The 17,150-nt window shown below is 27.8% G+C and overlaps 1 protein-coding gene across 1 annotated transcript in view; it reads right to left on the bottom strand.

Moving 5' to 3' along the window:
* Nucleotides 1-6,605: 6,605 nt before the first annotated feature.
* LOC123305636 (GATA zinc finger domain-containing protein 14-like) overlaps nucleotides 6,606-17,150 on the bottom strand; it is a 155,682-nt gene continuing 145,137 nt past the window's right edge. Inside the window, exon 3 of the mRNA XM_044887411.1 lies at nucleotides 6,606-9,360. Within this exon, the coding sequence (XP_044743346.1) occupies nucleotides 7,220-9,360 (2,141 nt within the window). The 3' untranslated portion in view covers nucleotides 6,606-7,219. The remainder of the gene's footprint in view (nucleotides 9,361-17,150) is intronic.

Raw genomic sequence — 17,150 nt, 5'->3', positions numbered from 1 at the left:
GTTTCATATATGCGAGAGACTTATTTAACTACAGCCAACGAACTTTTCATACAAAACGTAGGAGGAATTTACACATGGAAATTTTTCATTCTGAGCGAGTTTGATGAGAAATGTTCTCATGCACTGGGAGCTTAGGTCTGTTCGAAAGGTGCCGACAAATTGTCGAATCGCAAAGTACGAGTAATGGTCATTTTTCTTACGTTATTCTGTATTCTTTGATATCCTAGACTGAAACTAATTTCTATGTTGACATTTAATTAATTTTTTTTAATAACTTATGATTTAAAAAAAAGTTTAATTACCTAAAAAAATTCAAATTCAAAAATTTTAAATTAGTCTTGCCAATTTTATGGACCTCTGTAATTATCAGCACAAACTTAAATAGAGTACACTTACCATTTATTATATGTGGAAAACTTGTGGGTGGGTTCCTGTATCAGTACTGCAGATGTACAGTTTTGGTCTCATTTTGAACCTAAATACGTAGTAAAACAAGTTTGATAGTAGATTTGATAGTTTTTCATGTTTTAAGAGTATTTTTAGTTATAAATACTTAAATATATCAACCATGCTTGGATTTTGTACTTAAATACAGAAATATTTATGTAGATAGTCTTATTACGGAGGTAGTCTGCTTTTAACAGTATAATCCAAACATTTTTGAAGTATTATTGAAGAAATTATTACCAAAAATACATATCAATCATGGAACCCGGTCATTTTCTACGTAATGAACACGAATATCTCGAAAAAGCGTCGATAAAAATTATATCAACTGCTTCACGATTCTTACGTATCATGGTTTGGTACGAAATATGGTTTCCAAGTAAAAGAATTTAACAATTATTTTCGAATAAGTTGAATTTCTACGATCTGTTATATTTAGTATGTCTATGTTTTAATTGTAGTGTATCTACAGCTGCCTTTATCTTTCCGTATTTGACTAACTAGCTTGAAATATGCACTTATTTTTTTTCTAATTTATCAAAATTCACAAGCTATAATTAAAAGACCTTACATAATTTCTTATAGGTACTTTTGATTCCTGTTTAAGATATATTTAAATAAATATCAAAAAAACCTTCAAACCATTCACAAATTAATCACTTATCTTAACCGTTATATCTCACTTTAAATAATTTCTGATGTATTATATGTTATAAATTTTATACCTATTTACAGATATTTACCATTTGCGGAAAACAGAAAAAATACATACATGTGTCTCTTGATAGTTAAAACAAAAGTCCTTGAGAATAATTATATTCTTATTAAACAAATAATAAAATAAATTCTACTTACATTACATTTAGCTTGCATCATATTATTACAGCTAACAACTGGCTAGAGTTATATGCTACCTTTAGTTAAGCTAATAAATATTTAAAGAAAAAAAAAATCAACTTTAAATACTTATGTTTATTATGACACATTAAACTTTTTCTAACGATGTTTTATTAATGATACAGGGTGAGTCAGGAGGAATGCAAAAAATTTAAGGAGTGTGTTCTTCAAATAAAAATGAGAGAAAAAAATACAATCGTGAAAATACTAGACACATCTTGTATGTAAAACACAAACTTTAAAAAAATCAAGAAGGATCAGTTCGTCATACAAGAAATGTGTAGAGCGTGAATAAATATGTACATTGTCATACAACATTTTTATGGCTGATATGGGAGTTCGGAAATTCTACTTCGGAGAGAAAGTCGTGGACATAATATCATTCATTTGACATGTATTACTCGAAATCAAGTATTTTTGCAAAATTGTTTAAATATGTTGTTTAACGTGTACTTTGTTTCACAGAAAATTTGATTTTGTAAATAGTCTGGAAGAGGCTGTCGGAATGGATATTGAAAAAACAATGACTTTGCTAAAAGTGGATGATTCAAAACAAAGATTAATAGAGCTGTGGAAGCGATAGGAATCAAGAATCTTTGTAGTATATTAAGTTATTAAAATATTTTGATCATAAAATAAGGCTTAACCCTTTAAATCTTCTGTATATCTGTAGGTAAGTTGTAATGAATGGTGAAAATTTTTTCTTAGCGTATAAATTTCTTGTGCGAATTTTCAAAATATTTTCTTAAATGTGAAGTGCATCAAATGGTGAAAAGGCATCTACACAGTGTAATGCTCTCGAATGTTTTGGAATTTTCGAGAAATAGAGTAATATTATCTTACTCGAGTAATATCCAAGCATTATATCAAGTAGTCAGAGTACCTTAAAAACTTGTTAAAAACACCACCTTTCCTATGCACTCCATGTTAATTATCCTAACTTTAATTGAATTCATCTCGAGTTAGAGGCAGTCAATCGACATCAAATTTTTATGGTAAATGTATTATTATATTCTTAAGTATACACAAATTTAGTATTTTCTGTCGATATGCCCATAGCGAGGCAACAACCTTAAATGATGTATAAAATAAACTACGATAGTGCTACTTCGTGATTAATTATCGATAAGGAAAATTGCATAAAAGTTTTAAGTATAAGAATTTCATAATAATCAGGCTATATAATATATTTTATGATTCATTTAACTAATAAATAATCACTAATCAGCATACCTATGTGAACATATGTTTGATTCTAAGAAATAACATAAAGTTCTTTGATTTTTTTACTAAGATTTTATTAAATAAATCAATGCATTGGAATTATTTTTGCTTAATTAACTTCAGTGCCGTCGCTGGGTGAACATTGGGGTGTAATTGCTATAATAAATTAAAACAAATTAAAATGAATTGTAAATGAAAAATAATATTATATTCACGGCCAGTTAACATTACCCGCAGCTTCATTCAAAGTGTTAAATAAAACAATAAATAATTTACCTTTCGACTTCTTTGTTATTATTAACAGACATATCAATTTTAACGCTCTTTTCATTATTTGAAGCCTGGTTTACTAGAAATATTTGATTGAATTCCTCGTTATTTTTTAAATGTGGTTTTTGAGGGTTTTCTGCAACTTCCCGACTCGAAATTGGGAGAAGCATCGATATAGTTCGTTTTAAAAAGTCGGCTATTCATCTTATTGTTCAATGAGTTACAGTGAAAACGTTACCGCAACAATATACGGTCTATTAACATGAAATCAATTTTCTTTTGATAAATTCTTGGCGTCACAAATGCGAGACGAAATTCAAATATTGGTCTTATATACTTGATATACACGGGTATAATAATTATACTTAAAAATTGAAGAAGTAGAAATGTAGGAAAGACAAATAAAAATATACGTATAAAAAATAATAGATTCTTATCTATTGTTGTTATTTCTCGATGTATTTGTCTGTCACTTCCGGTCTGCTTTAAAAAAAAGATATACCGCACTGCTCACTTCCTCCCCCATAACATTATTAATGTGTCTGTTGTGCTGAATCTTCTTTCATCACACAACAAAACGAAACACTACGCAGTCGTAAATACATTTTAAAAAACCATCTAATGCTGCAACAGTTACTTATTCAAGCTTAGTAAATGGAAAATAAATAACTTTGTACAATAGTATACCGTTTGTTGTATAAATATTCCGATAATTTACATTCATAATTCGTAGACAGTTTTTATTTTTCTTTAAATTCTTTGACATTTAAAAGTAGGGTTAAATCAACATCCATAAGTCACTGATTTCATTTGTCAATAGATAAGGTAATTTTAATATATCATCTATGAATGTATTGTATTATTTATGGTTATACATACAATACATGCGGTATATTAAGTATGCTCAATTTTATTAGTATTTACATCTTTTTCTAGCAAAGATCACACGGAGGGGCTATTAGTTGTTACGGGTCGCCGGTTTTTATACTTAAATGTAAATTAACTATGAATATACATTAAATAAGTAATATATAAATATTATAGTCTTATAATACTTGGTTAGTTCAAGTAAAAAGGGTAGCTGGCTATTTGTTATAATTAAAAATGTAAAAATTTGATGATATCAAACAAGGATAATGACATAATTTTTAAGTACCTAATAACAAATAACTCGAAATTTAAGTATTAAATTTCTGTAATGAGGTAAAAATCGCACTACTTTTTATGCAGTTTTATGAGCGTAAAAATTAATCCTCTTTAGAGGTTCATGCAAGGTTCATTTCGTAATTTTTCTGAAATTAATTATTGTATGGTTTTTCAAACAACTTTTCATTTCACTGTGCCTGACGTCTGAACATGTGAAAAAATTTTCACCTATTGGCGCAATTTTTACCTATAATAAATTTGAAAAAGCTGTGTCTAACTTCTACACTTTTTCGATTTTCAGAACTTTCGTCAATGATCATAATTGCATTTTTCAACATATTACTATTTTCAACCGATTCCAAAAATTTTTGCTTACTTCATGTTGAAACTTTTTAAGCAACATTGATTTCTTTCTTGGAGAAGAGTTAACTTTTTTCATCAACTCGAATTTTCGAACAAAAACATTATAGTGACCCTCACTTAACACTTTCGAATTTATAGAAGTGCAGAGGCATATCTATATACCAGCAGGAAGGTTTAATTTTTTGATGGAGTTGTGTTCAAGTTTTAGGTTTTTTCATTAACACTTCCAAAGTCCTTTCACTTTGAACCGTTCTACATCCCTGACAGACGTTCTTACAAATACAATAATAATGTGTAAAGCCAGATTCTAAGTACATTCTGAACTATATATATTATAAAAAAGTGATCGTTGGAAAATAGAAACACAAAATTATCGAAAAAATAATTTGGGTTAAACCAAACTTTTATTGTTTCTCACAGTCTTAAATTTATTCACAATATAAGATTCACGATTCTATAAATTTTAAATTTAATCATCGCTAATGTTATTTTTGTGCTAAATTACGCAATTAATATTTATAATCTATGATAATTAAAAACGAAAAATTATTAAAATGATTATGTAACTAATTAAAAATGTGATAAAAAATAATAATAATAAATAATATTTATAAAAAAAAAAGTAAATTTTGGCTCCCACGCCAAACTAAAAAAATATTATACATTTTTACAATCACCCGTTTCCGGTTCTAGTTCATCATTAACATGTATTATAAAATACATAATATATATTTATAGTCTTCTTCATTGGTTCTTCTCTATAGTACGTTATTTAGAGAAGCAAATTATATTAATGTTTTTGCTTGGTTGCTTTATCATCATTTAATCTATGTTACATTGAATGTGCTGCCACCACGTTTTAAATATTGTAAATTACTTTGGTTTATAATAAATATACGTCACTAATTACTGAAGTAAAACAATGGGATTTCAATAATAAAATAATAATTATAAAATACATTCATTCATCATTTTACTTCAGTATTTTTAACTGTTGGGTAACTGTAAAAAATTAGTACTATGAAATTGATTGTTTTTAAAATTTATGCAGTTTTTTTGTGTGTAGTTGTTGTTTACAAAACACAGTTATTTTTAGATTTTGTATCTTTTTGCATCATATAACTTAGTATTGGTACTATTGGTACTGTATATTTTATAACCTCGTTTTTTTGATTTGTTGAATATATCATCTATGGTATTTGCATGTTATTTATGGTTTATATTTGTCAGTTCTCTTTGATGGTTATATGGATGATGTAGTTTTATTATAAGAAATTTCATTACTTTTCGCGGTTGGTTTCGCTTATTGAATCTTTATTACGCCTGATAACAATATCTATTTAAATAACTTCCACTTACCTTCCTGTATTTAAAATCTGCATAATTATTTTTTCTCATTTTATTATCTATAACCTAAAAAGTTTACTTGTCAAATAAAACAAAAGAAGGTAATTTTATAAAATTCTTTATTATTTTTTTTCCCGAAAAAAGAGCTTTTATTTAGATTCTAAATTGATTTTTTTTACAACTATCAGTATAGATCTTTTAAAATATTATATGTATATAAACAAAAAATTTCTAAAAAGCAAATTGAATAAAGTATTTATATAATGTCTTAAAAATAATAATTTTACAAAATAAGACTTACAATCTAAAAAAAAAAGTGTTGTGTAAATATATTTTTTTACAACTTTGGTTTAAAAATATGTTCATATATGTATACATGAAAAAAGGAAAACGTATTTAATAACTACAGTGGCTTGTATTAAAAATATGAAATTTTTATTTGTGATTGATTTCAGTTCATAAAATATTTTTTTTCAAACCCTAAACCGATTACATAAAATTATTTATTTATTTTTTTTTGGTTACAAAAATCTAAACACAGTCCAAAACAATTTTTTTAAACGGATACGATCTCATTTTTTTTTTTTACAAAATAAAAAATCAACAATTGTCTCTACAATCTAAATAACGAGGATTCAAATATAGGAACATTTGTGATAATATAATTTCTAATAAGAAAAAGTTGGTAATACTGTCAGAGAATGTTTTGATTAACTACCCTGTAGTTTATAGAGAACTATTTAATAAAAAAAGGAACTATGTGAGTTGGTTTTTAAAGGAACAAAAATTGCTCAATATGTTCCCATATTTGAATGAGTATAACAATATACTTCTTAGAAAAATCTAGAACTATTATAAAACAACTAAGTGCATTTATTTACAAAATTTATATCTATAGTACACTCTTTTCCATCTAATAACATGGAATCTATTTATTATTTAACATTACCGAAAAATTTTTAGTACTTATTCGGCCCCATAACACTGAGATATGAGTTTAAATTGCACTATTTATAGTGTTTTTATTAAGTTTTGTAAATATTTCGTTAGATCTTCAAATATACAGCTTGAATTACGGCCGTGGCAATGGGAAAGTAGAAACTGATTTATCTTATTATCAACTGTCGTTCTTTTCCTTCGCCTGTGATCAAATAGTGCCGTTTTCGAATAAAGTTAAGATTGTATCTAATTGAAATATGTACAAAAAAATATTTACAGAGCAACTATGTACAAATGTGATATCTGTAGTTGGGACCGATTTATAAAGTTCCTAGTAATTTTGTTCGCGAAATATAATTTAATGATCTTCCATTGGCTTGAAATTGAAGTTTAGCATAATGTTTTTTCATAACAGCCAATGAAATGGAAGTTACTTTCATTTGTTTTGATGGGATTTGCTGAACACAAATCCGTTAAAATAGATTTAATTGTTTAAACTTTAATTCAACTACTACAGGAAAGTATAGTAACCTATGTATATTTAACACTTACAATTAGTTACCATAATGGTATTTCTCATGTTATTTCAACTACTATAGCAAGTTTTTCGTACATCAGCTAAAATCACAGAAAAATCATCTTGATTTGTTTGTGACGATGGTGGTGCAGCAGCCGTTGCATTCGCCTTTAAATGCGCGGCAACCGCTGTTGTTGCATTGTTATGCGCAGCTAATTGTGATGCCATTAATGAGGATTGCGTATGATCACTATATAAATCACTAATATTATTATAGCCACAATTTGTGGGTGTTGATTCACTTTTAATATTTGTATTTTGTAAAATAACTGATGTATGTTGGGCAGTTGGTTGCACCGGTTGAATAATTTGTTGATGATGATGATATTGTAATGCATTATTATTAGAATAGATGACACTACTTGTTGTATTCCTATAATTATGGTTTGAGTCTATGCTATTATTGTTATTGTTATTATTATTATTTGTATTATTAATTCCCATCATTGTATTGTTATTGTATTTTAAATATTTATCAAATTCACGTGTATCTACATCAGTTGAATATTTCGTTGCATCATTATTTACAACGTCATCATTGGTATGTGACGTCATATCTTGATTTGAATTGTTTGATGTTGTTTCATGATGATGGCGACCTTCATTTGTTTGTTGTAAATAGTTCACACCACTGGTTGGTGTATGATGCTGATGTTGATGATGATGGTGATAGCCCGCGTAATTTAAATATTGTTGCTCTTTATTTAGGTCATGCGCATTGTTATTATCTGTCATTAAATTCAATGATGTTGAATATTCATGTTTTGTTTGTGTTGGATATGTTGATACCGTTGAATATTGATTATTATAATAATTATTTTGGGCTAATGTTTGTGTGGATATGTTAGTACCTAATAATTGATTATCATGTGATGTTGCAACAGGTGGGAAAAATGTACCCGTTACAACGTGACCTTGTTCTAAACTTGAACGATTTGCACACATTGTAACATGGTATAAACCATTTGCCATTGGCATCGATTGTATTGGTTCGGAATTTGTATAATTTATTTGACGATAGTTTGTAGTTTGACCGCTAGGGCGTATAATGCCATTTGTATTAGGTTGAGGACTGTTATTGTTACGTTGCTGTTGTGCAGATGTTAAAGTTGAATAACTATTTTGTCTTTGATATGAACTATCAATAATTGTTGAACGTTTCTCATTCAATAAGTCACCGCTAGTGTGATTATTGTTATTTGCATATGCATAGTTCTTTTCTTGATCTAAGGGTGACATTTCGGGTGTCGGTAATGCTGCTGCCGTTGTATCATTGTTATCATTGTTGCTGTTACTACTATTTGACATTTGACTGTTTGAATTTTTGGAATTATCGCTATTCTTTTCGTCTTTGTTCTCTTTTTTAATATTGGATGATGGTTCTGGACTATGTGTAGGACTTGATTCAGGGGTATGTAATATATTGTTAAATGATCCTGATTTCACCACTGGGGATGAAGCACTGTTTAAAGAATTTGATAAAATCATTGGACTATAACTATTTTGATAAGTTTGATTGCTGTTAGCATAGTACAGTGAATTTTGTTGATAATTTGATTGGATATTGTTTGATAAACGCCGCAACGCGGCTGATGAAGACGAATTAACATCGGATCCACCACTTGGTGAATTGGTGAAATCGTAATCATTATTATAAGATTGAATTGGATTACCACCAGGTATGGGTGATGATAAATTTGTATTATTTGGAATGTATATATTGGATCCAGTCGATGAGACATATCGTCCACCTGGACTTGGACTATTTAGCGCTACATAACGTGGTGAATTTTGTGTTCCACCACCTGGACTACTTAAGTTTGTGTTACTTGGACTAAAACTGGGTGATTGTATGTTATGACCCATTACCAACGTATTTGGACTTTGTTGTGTCAATGGGCTATGTAAATTTAAATTATTTTGACGTTGTTGTGGATTTTGTGCATTATTTGGAGATAACAGTGTACCAGGACTACCAATATTTGAACCAACACCTTGTGGACCTGGTGTGCCACGTTGCTTGTTGTGTTTCCGACGACGTGGTCGGTATTTGTAATTCGGATGTTCTGTCATATGTATGACACGTAATCGTTCTGCTTCTTCCACATATGGTCGTCGATCTTGTGGTGTTAAAGAACGCCACTTTTTTCCTGTAACAAAAGAAAAAATTTTATTAAAAAACAGTTTTATAGAAAATTATCTCAACAAAACAAGAAAAAATTGTGAGTGGATTTAATGGATGTGCAATTAAACAACAGCTTCTAATATACGGCATATTATTGTTCTGTTTAAGTATTTTTAAATGCACAGTGAAATCAAAGTGCATAAAAATTCGACCAAAGAAATTTATATTTAGAAATAAACTTTTATCACCAAATTTTTCATCCAATAATTTAATATTTGAATTATGTACAGCTGAACCTTCTTGATAAGAGTAACCAAAGGAAAATTCTACATTATCTTATATGTGGCCAGCTACGTAATACTATCGACTGCAAAATGCATGAGCAATCAGAACTTTTTCGACGCCTTTCTTCCAGAAAATGCTCAATGTACTCATAGTCTTATTGTTATTTTAAGTACTTATAATCAAAATTAGACTGTGAATTTGGTAGTTACAGTAAGAGGTAGTATTCTAGGACCAACCAACTCCTTTTCTGATACATGCAAATCTGACAGTCACTGATAAAACAACCTCTACATTTCGAGATGACTGTAATTGATTCTGACATTTTATCCAAAGATAAAGATCTATTTATTTGGCTCAATAATGTGAAGTTTTACAAAAACAAAAAAATTAATATTTAACATACCTACATAAAAATTGTTATTATGATGTGTAAAACAAAACTTATACAGTTAATATGAGAAGCCGAATCGCAAGTTATTTGTATGGGAGCAAACTACATTCTAGTAATATGTAATATTGGATAAAATAATACTATGGTTTCGTAAAATACTGAAAGTGAAATATTTCTACAGGGATGTTTCTATTAGGGAAAAATCAAATCTTTTTCTTATTGTGAAGGGTGTAAGACTTCAATCTCGTTGAGTATTAGTTTGTCATGTTTTGAAAGGTAAATAACAGTTACATTTAAGGTGATTGTAAACTTACATATAAACCAAATTCATGTTTTGTAGTCAAATAATGTGTTATTTTTAGCTTTAGAATATCACGCAACTACAAAAATATATTATATATTGTGTGTAAGTGCTGCTTATAAATTTGATAATATAGATATCGCTCTTCAATCATCAATATTCTAACTATAGTCGCCTCTGTTCATCAAATGATGGATGAACTCATAATTAAATAAAAATTTTGTTGTATATCATCGGCAACCTTATTTTTTTATTATTATTATAAACTACAAGATTGTCTAAATATTTTACATAGTTTTTTTATCTCAATACCTAAATTTTTGTATATAGAAATATCCAATTGAAAAGGATAACCTATATGATTCATCATTTTTTCAACCAACTTTGAACGATGAATTCATAATAAAAAGCCCGATAACCTAGGAAATTTTTGTGATTTTTGGAAACTTTGTAAATCAAAAAATGTATTTATAAATTTTTTGGAATCCCTAGTATTATTCAATCCTTGCATATCTTCTTAAGCTTCGGCCAGCTATGAAGGCGAACACCAAACAAACAGGCAAGTTCCCAATCGGTATATACCAATGTATTTTGTACCCTTTGCGATGTTATATACGATTTGGTACCTGCCTATTTTTGTTATTGTTTGATGTTCGCTTTTGTGTATGACCGTAGCAAAAGTTATCAAAATTTTAAAAAATTTCGTCAAAATAGTACATGTATGCAAACTGAGTCATGGTGACCACTTACCGGATGTGTTGTTCTACACATAATTTCATAATAAGTGTGTACTTATAAATGAATAAATATTTTTAAGCTGTAGTTCACAAAATAATATTTTATTTAATATTCACAACTTGCGCTCTTAGTTAAATTTCCTATATACCTAAATGACCAAAAACGGCATTAATTTGGTAACTTAATATATGCCAAAATTTATCATTTCTTATAATTATTTTAGCTAATCAAGAACAATAACTATTATTATCGAATAAAACGGTGTTATTTAGCTTCAAATAGTATTTTCGTAATTTTGCTTATTTCTATTAAAAACTATATTATTTCATTAAAGAAATTTTAAATACACCATAAAAAGAGTAAGAATTTAGTGGCAGTGATTTGTGGAAAATGAGAAAGTAGAGAAGTGTGAAATAATAATTCTTGGGTTATTTGAAGCTCGAGAGAAGTCAGAACTTTCTTTTAAAATTTTATAAACTTTCCGTAATAATATGTATTTACAATCGATCGATGCTGGTGATCTCTTATTGAAAATAAATAAATATAAAATTAGAAATATCAAATTACATTATAATTTTATTTCTGTTTAGTGTAATTAAATTTCAGCTACAAATCAAAATATATATAGAGTGTCCTATTAATAAATGGTAAAACTTTGAGGGCATATTACTTGAGCTATTTTAAATTTAAAAAACTTCTAACATTTCTATCTAAAAATAAATTTATTATTAGTAAATTAAATTTTTGCTACTAATAAAAAAAGCTGAAAAATTGAAAATTAATTGAATTCGAGGAAAAGCTACATCATTTATTCAAAATATTTTTTGCTTTATTTACTAAATTTATTGGTTTGTGAGTCTTTCACTATTGCTTTTTGGAAAAAAGTGTAAGAGATATTTTCGGCTTAAAATTACTCAAGAGATATGCGTTTAAAGTTTGAGACTTTTTTCGTGACATATACAGGGTGGCCAATGACTCGATGGTCATAGCTTAATAGTGTATTGCCTGAACAGTTTTAAGTCGAAAGTGCTTATGTTTATGTTTGTAATTTTAAGATTAGTTTAATAGCTACGTTAACAAGAATATGTGACAGAAATTCAAGAATGCCAGTGCGGGAATATCAGTGACAGTTTTCTGACTGAAAAATTTCTGACAAACAAATCTTCTTAAATATGCATAATCCTTTGGCAAAAAAGGTTATTTTCTTAAAGTTAATGCAGAAATGGGACGTATGCACAGCAAGAATTTTCCGGCGAAGAAACTATTCTAAACATGGTCGAAAATAGTTCCTCTAGTAGTTTACGAAAAAAATTTTTAATTAATGAAACTTTGTACTAATTAACTCAACAATGTCTTTACTTTATTGGTTAAATTCAATAGTGCCCATAACTCCTTAACCGTTGAATTGGGACAAAAGTGTATAAAGCACTTTCGATTTAAAATTGTCCAAAGAATACGCTCTTAATATATGCCCATCGAGTCGCGGTACACCATGTATATTATAAATAGTAGCAGTAGCTATACGCTGGTATATAGAGGTACAAGAGATTGACCATATGTAAATTTTGTAGGTAAAAATTTTTAATGTTTGTAATATTTAATTATCAATTTTTATTTTTATTTGTTGTTAAAATAATTAAAAATGTATCATGTTTTAATAATTTTTAATAATTTATTGAGGTTATAACTTATTTAATCAAATAATCCGTTATTTTTAAATAAAAACTTTTATGACTATTTTTTTTTCCATTTCTTTCTTTTTAACGGTATTGCACAAAGATTCTGTAAACCAATCATATTTTGTATTTACAATAATATTTTAAAATATTATTTAAGTTAAATGTTAACCCCGAGCCCAAATAGTTTTTTTTTGTTATAGCTTATAATTTGTTAAATGTTCGAAATTTATTTTCGATTTCGGTAGTAATTTATAAATATTTGTCTCATAGCTCGTACCGCTCCGGTAGATCAGTCCGTGTATCGAAATATCATGATCGCGCGTTTTTTCTTATATATGTCGTGTATTTTAGGTCGATTTCTGAAATATAATTTATTTGTGTTTAAAAGAAAAAGCGATAAGTGCCATTTAACGTTTGACAATAAAATTATAGTATTGCAATCAGCTCTTTGTTTAGTTCCGTCATTTCAAATAAAACTTTATTCTACCTCTGTTTCTGAAAAACCGCTGAAGATATTGAGATACATTTTAAGGTATATTCAAAGACAATTCAACTACTGTAAATATAATATAAATATTTAAATTATAAAATCACCTCTGACTAAATACGATGAAGTTTTATCAATAACGACAGTAGAAAAATATGTCTTTGGTAAGTGTCTTAAATAATTTATTCATAGTAATTTAAAATTGACCTAAAAATGGAAAATAATTATTGTGGATTCAGTAAATTAAGGGATGAAAGCTTCCAAGGTAGTTCCAAGTATGTATAATTATTGGAAATCGTGAAAATTATATCAAAACAATTTGATTTTCAGTTTTTTATCCGTTTCCGCCATGAAAAGATAATAATAATAGCTCTCAACTCCTTTGATTTGTTTAATATAATTTAAAAAAAAATGTATAACAAGGAAAATTCAAAGTTGAAGTTAATTGAAAAGATTTTCAAAATTTAATTATTGGTAGTTTTAAAACATACTGTATACAATAAATTTTTTGGAATTCTTTTAATTATATTTTATAATTTATATAAATGAGAATATGTATATAAAATATATTTAGGTATTTTTGCATCCAATGGATATCATTAATTATTATTGAAATTTATATTATTGATTTTTTGTTGAAAATTTTTTGTTTTGAAACACCATATTTTTATATAGATTAAGTTACTTTTAATGTAAACAGTTTTAATAAAAATTAATTTATTTATGATCTAACTCTTGTAATTAATTTTTCAATATAAGGTGGTTTCATTTAAAGGTTACATAATTTTATTATTATGGTATCTTCAAAAAAATATTTAATTTAAAATTATAACAATTTATTACACTCAGAGTTTAATCTGCCAAATTTTGATTGTGTGCTTGAATTCGTATTAGTTTATATCCAGTACCGCATTTAAAACTGTTGTTGCCCCGTAGGCGAAATTTTTGTAAATTGTGGAAAATTTGTAAATTAAAAAACCTAGTTTTAAATTATGACTAATTTGATTAAAATAAATGCTTTTTTAATTTATTTTACTTTATACAACACATAAATTAAACTTTATAATTTTAATTTCAACTTTATTAATAAATATTTTATTTAAATTATTTTATAATTTAAATAGAAACTTTATGTTTTCCTTTTCTCTTTGAAAGTTCGTCTATTTTATTAGATCTCTTTCAATATTCATTGGCATTAAAGAGTTGAACCGACCATGTAGTATTGAAGAAGAAAGGCCATCTAAATATATTCTTCATAAAATTTCAACGTTATGAAAAGTATCTTTTAAATTCTTACCATCTAATAACTTGTATAATTTAGTTTCATATCTCAAGTCAAATGTGTCTAATTTTTTCAATATTAACTCTCCTATGAAGCCCTTTTTGGTGGCGGCCGCTTAGGCTGCCTAAATGCTAAATGTGATACTGCATATGCCAGAAAGGCAGATGGGATATTGAAAATCTACATGAAATACCAGCAGATAAGGTTTTACAAATAACGCATTCGTCTTAAGAAGACCATTGACGCAAGACTTTCTGTAAATTCAAAATATTATAGGTCACATTATTTTAAATAACGTTTGTGGTGTCCTCGAATTTTGCAGGGTAAAGTTAGAATTTTATATTTATAAATTTTTGGAAAGCTTGTGAGTTTTAGAAATAGATTTTGAAATAGAATAAATATATATTATATATTTAATTCTATTATATATTTAATTCTTACCTTGAAAAATCAACAAACAATTTTTGTGACTGCTCTTTTGGATCTGCATTTTTCTCAAATTTGTTGCAAATGAGCTCAATATAAGCTCTTACAAGGTGGCTATCGAATTATCAAACTGTATTATATATAAAAAATGAAGCTAATAATAATAAGAACACGATGGTATAGGTTATCTTAGTAAAAGTAAGGAAATCTAAGGGTTGTTGCGATTTGTTGTAAAAGCAGTGTATAGATTGATACTTGTCGGGACCCTGTCTTAGAATATAAAATAAATGATCGTTTATTTCTAGTTGTGGAAAAAAATTAACAGACAGTAGCAATATTTTTAATAGAGGAAGCTATTTTCAATGCAATATTATTTAAAAAAACAATAATCATAAAATTTTCTCTGACATAATATATATTTTACTTGTATAATTAATAAAAAAAAGTATAATATATTATTAAGTAAATTGAAAATAAAAATTGATATAAATTTTTTTCGTTAAATACTTGACTGATCATTGAATGAGTGAGTGTTGTATAGTGACGAGAGCCTTAAGGAGTCCACAGTCAGAGTGCTGCCTCAAATGCGATATGTTTCTTTAGATGCACAGCATGTTATCATATTTAATATGTAATGCTCAGCGTGACGTCACACTAAGGCTACTTCTCTATATTATACATAACATCGTAAGTACAACAAAAAAAGAATCTTTATTTTTTGTATGAAAAATATAATCATTATTATAACTTCTATTTTCAAATAGTACTTACTACATATACTGTAGATAGATAAGTTATGAAGAGCAGCATGCATTTTGAATGCTTAATAATGCTTTGAACACGAGCTTAGAATTATTTTATTCAGTTCTTCATAGATATTTTACTAATAGATTAGTGAATCATAACCGGAAAGTCTAAGCATTCAATGATGGATCAAAAATTACAAATATTTAAAGAAAAGTAATGCCATGTATCTCAAGTTTCGGCACAAGCTACAAAGCACTATAAAAGCATCTCGCTCATGCCAGCGTGCGTAAGAACGACCCATGCTTAGTATTAAAAGGTTGCAAAAAATTCCTTTTATAAACATATGAAATAAGAGCAAAATAAAAGATGTAATCGTACACATTAAAACGCTAAAGTTGCAATGGCAAAGGCTAATGAGAGGAGATAGACATGAAATACTTCTGTTGATCATCGAGAGAAAGAGTTCAGGGGAAAAGGCCATTGGGAAAAGCCAGAATTTCTGGCTCAAGGACCTTCGCCGATGGCTCAGTAAAACACCATCCGAAATCTTCAGAGCAGCTGTGTCACGAGTAACTACTGCCAGTTGGATCTCCAATCTTTGAAGGGAGAGGGCGCAATGAGAAGAAAAAGAGTGGCAATGAGCCTGACTATAAAACTAATAAAACGCCTATATCGACACTCAATAAGAGCAGAAGAAAAAGGGGACAACAGATAAAACGTTGCAGAGATGAAATTGTTAAATATATAGGATGTCTGTGAATGAGCAAGGCAAGGAATAGGGAAAAGTAAAAGCTGTTGAAAGAATAAAGTAAATACTTTTTATTCTTTACTTAGATTTTAGTTAAATCTTCTTAAATTTCTAATACCTAGGTGCGACTTAAAAAAAGTTACGAAAAAGTTACATGGAACAAAAACCCTTTTTACTTTATTGTTCTGGTTGGGACTCCCTTCAACCATGAAGTAAATTGTGGTGCCTTAGAAAGTAAATTAAATTCTAATCATAGATATTAAAATAAAAAATTTCAAATCATTCAAAACTATTTTAGTGGGGCTTTAATTTTAATATGATTTATTTTTATAATCAAATAATGTAATTTAAGTTTGCCAGGCAGAAATTAGGTTGCTTCACTAACGCATATGTAACTAACTTTGCGTTAGTTAACGCTACCAACATGATACGGAAGCTTTATTTTCAACTGACGAAAAATTTTTTTTTAAGTATCGCGGAATATCTTTAAAGATTTTATTTCTTAACTTCAATTTTATTCATGTGTTGGAAAGATTCCCAATCTATGCGTAGACCGTCTAGTGCATTCTCTGATAGAGAGATGTGACTCTCTAAATGAAGTACACATTGAGAAAAAAACATATTGAACATTAATATAAAAAAAATTATTACAAATCTATCAAATAATCAATGTTTATGATATTAATAAATTATTTTATTTATAAATGAAATAAATAAAAAACAACAACATA

This window comes from Chrysoperla carnea, chromosome 1, assembly GCF_905475395.1.
Source record: "Chrysoperla carnea chromosome 1, inChrCarn1.1, whole genome shotgun sequence".
Taxonomy (NCBI): Eukaryota; Metazoa; Arthropoda; class Insecta; order Neuroptera; family Chrysopidae; genus Chrysoperla; species Chrysoperla carnea.
This window is presented reverse-complemented; position numbering and strand designations above follow the sequence as displayed.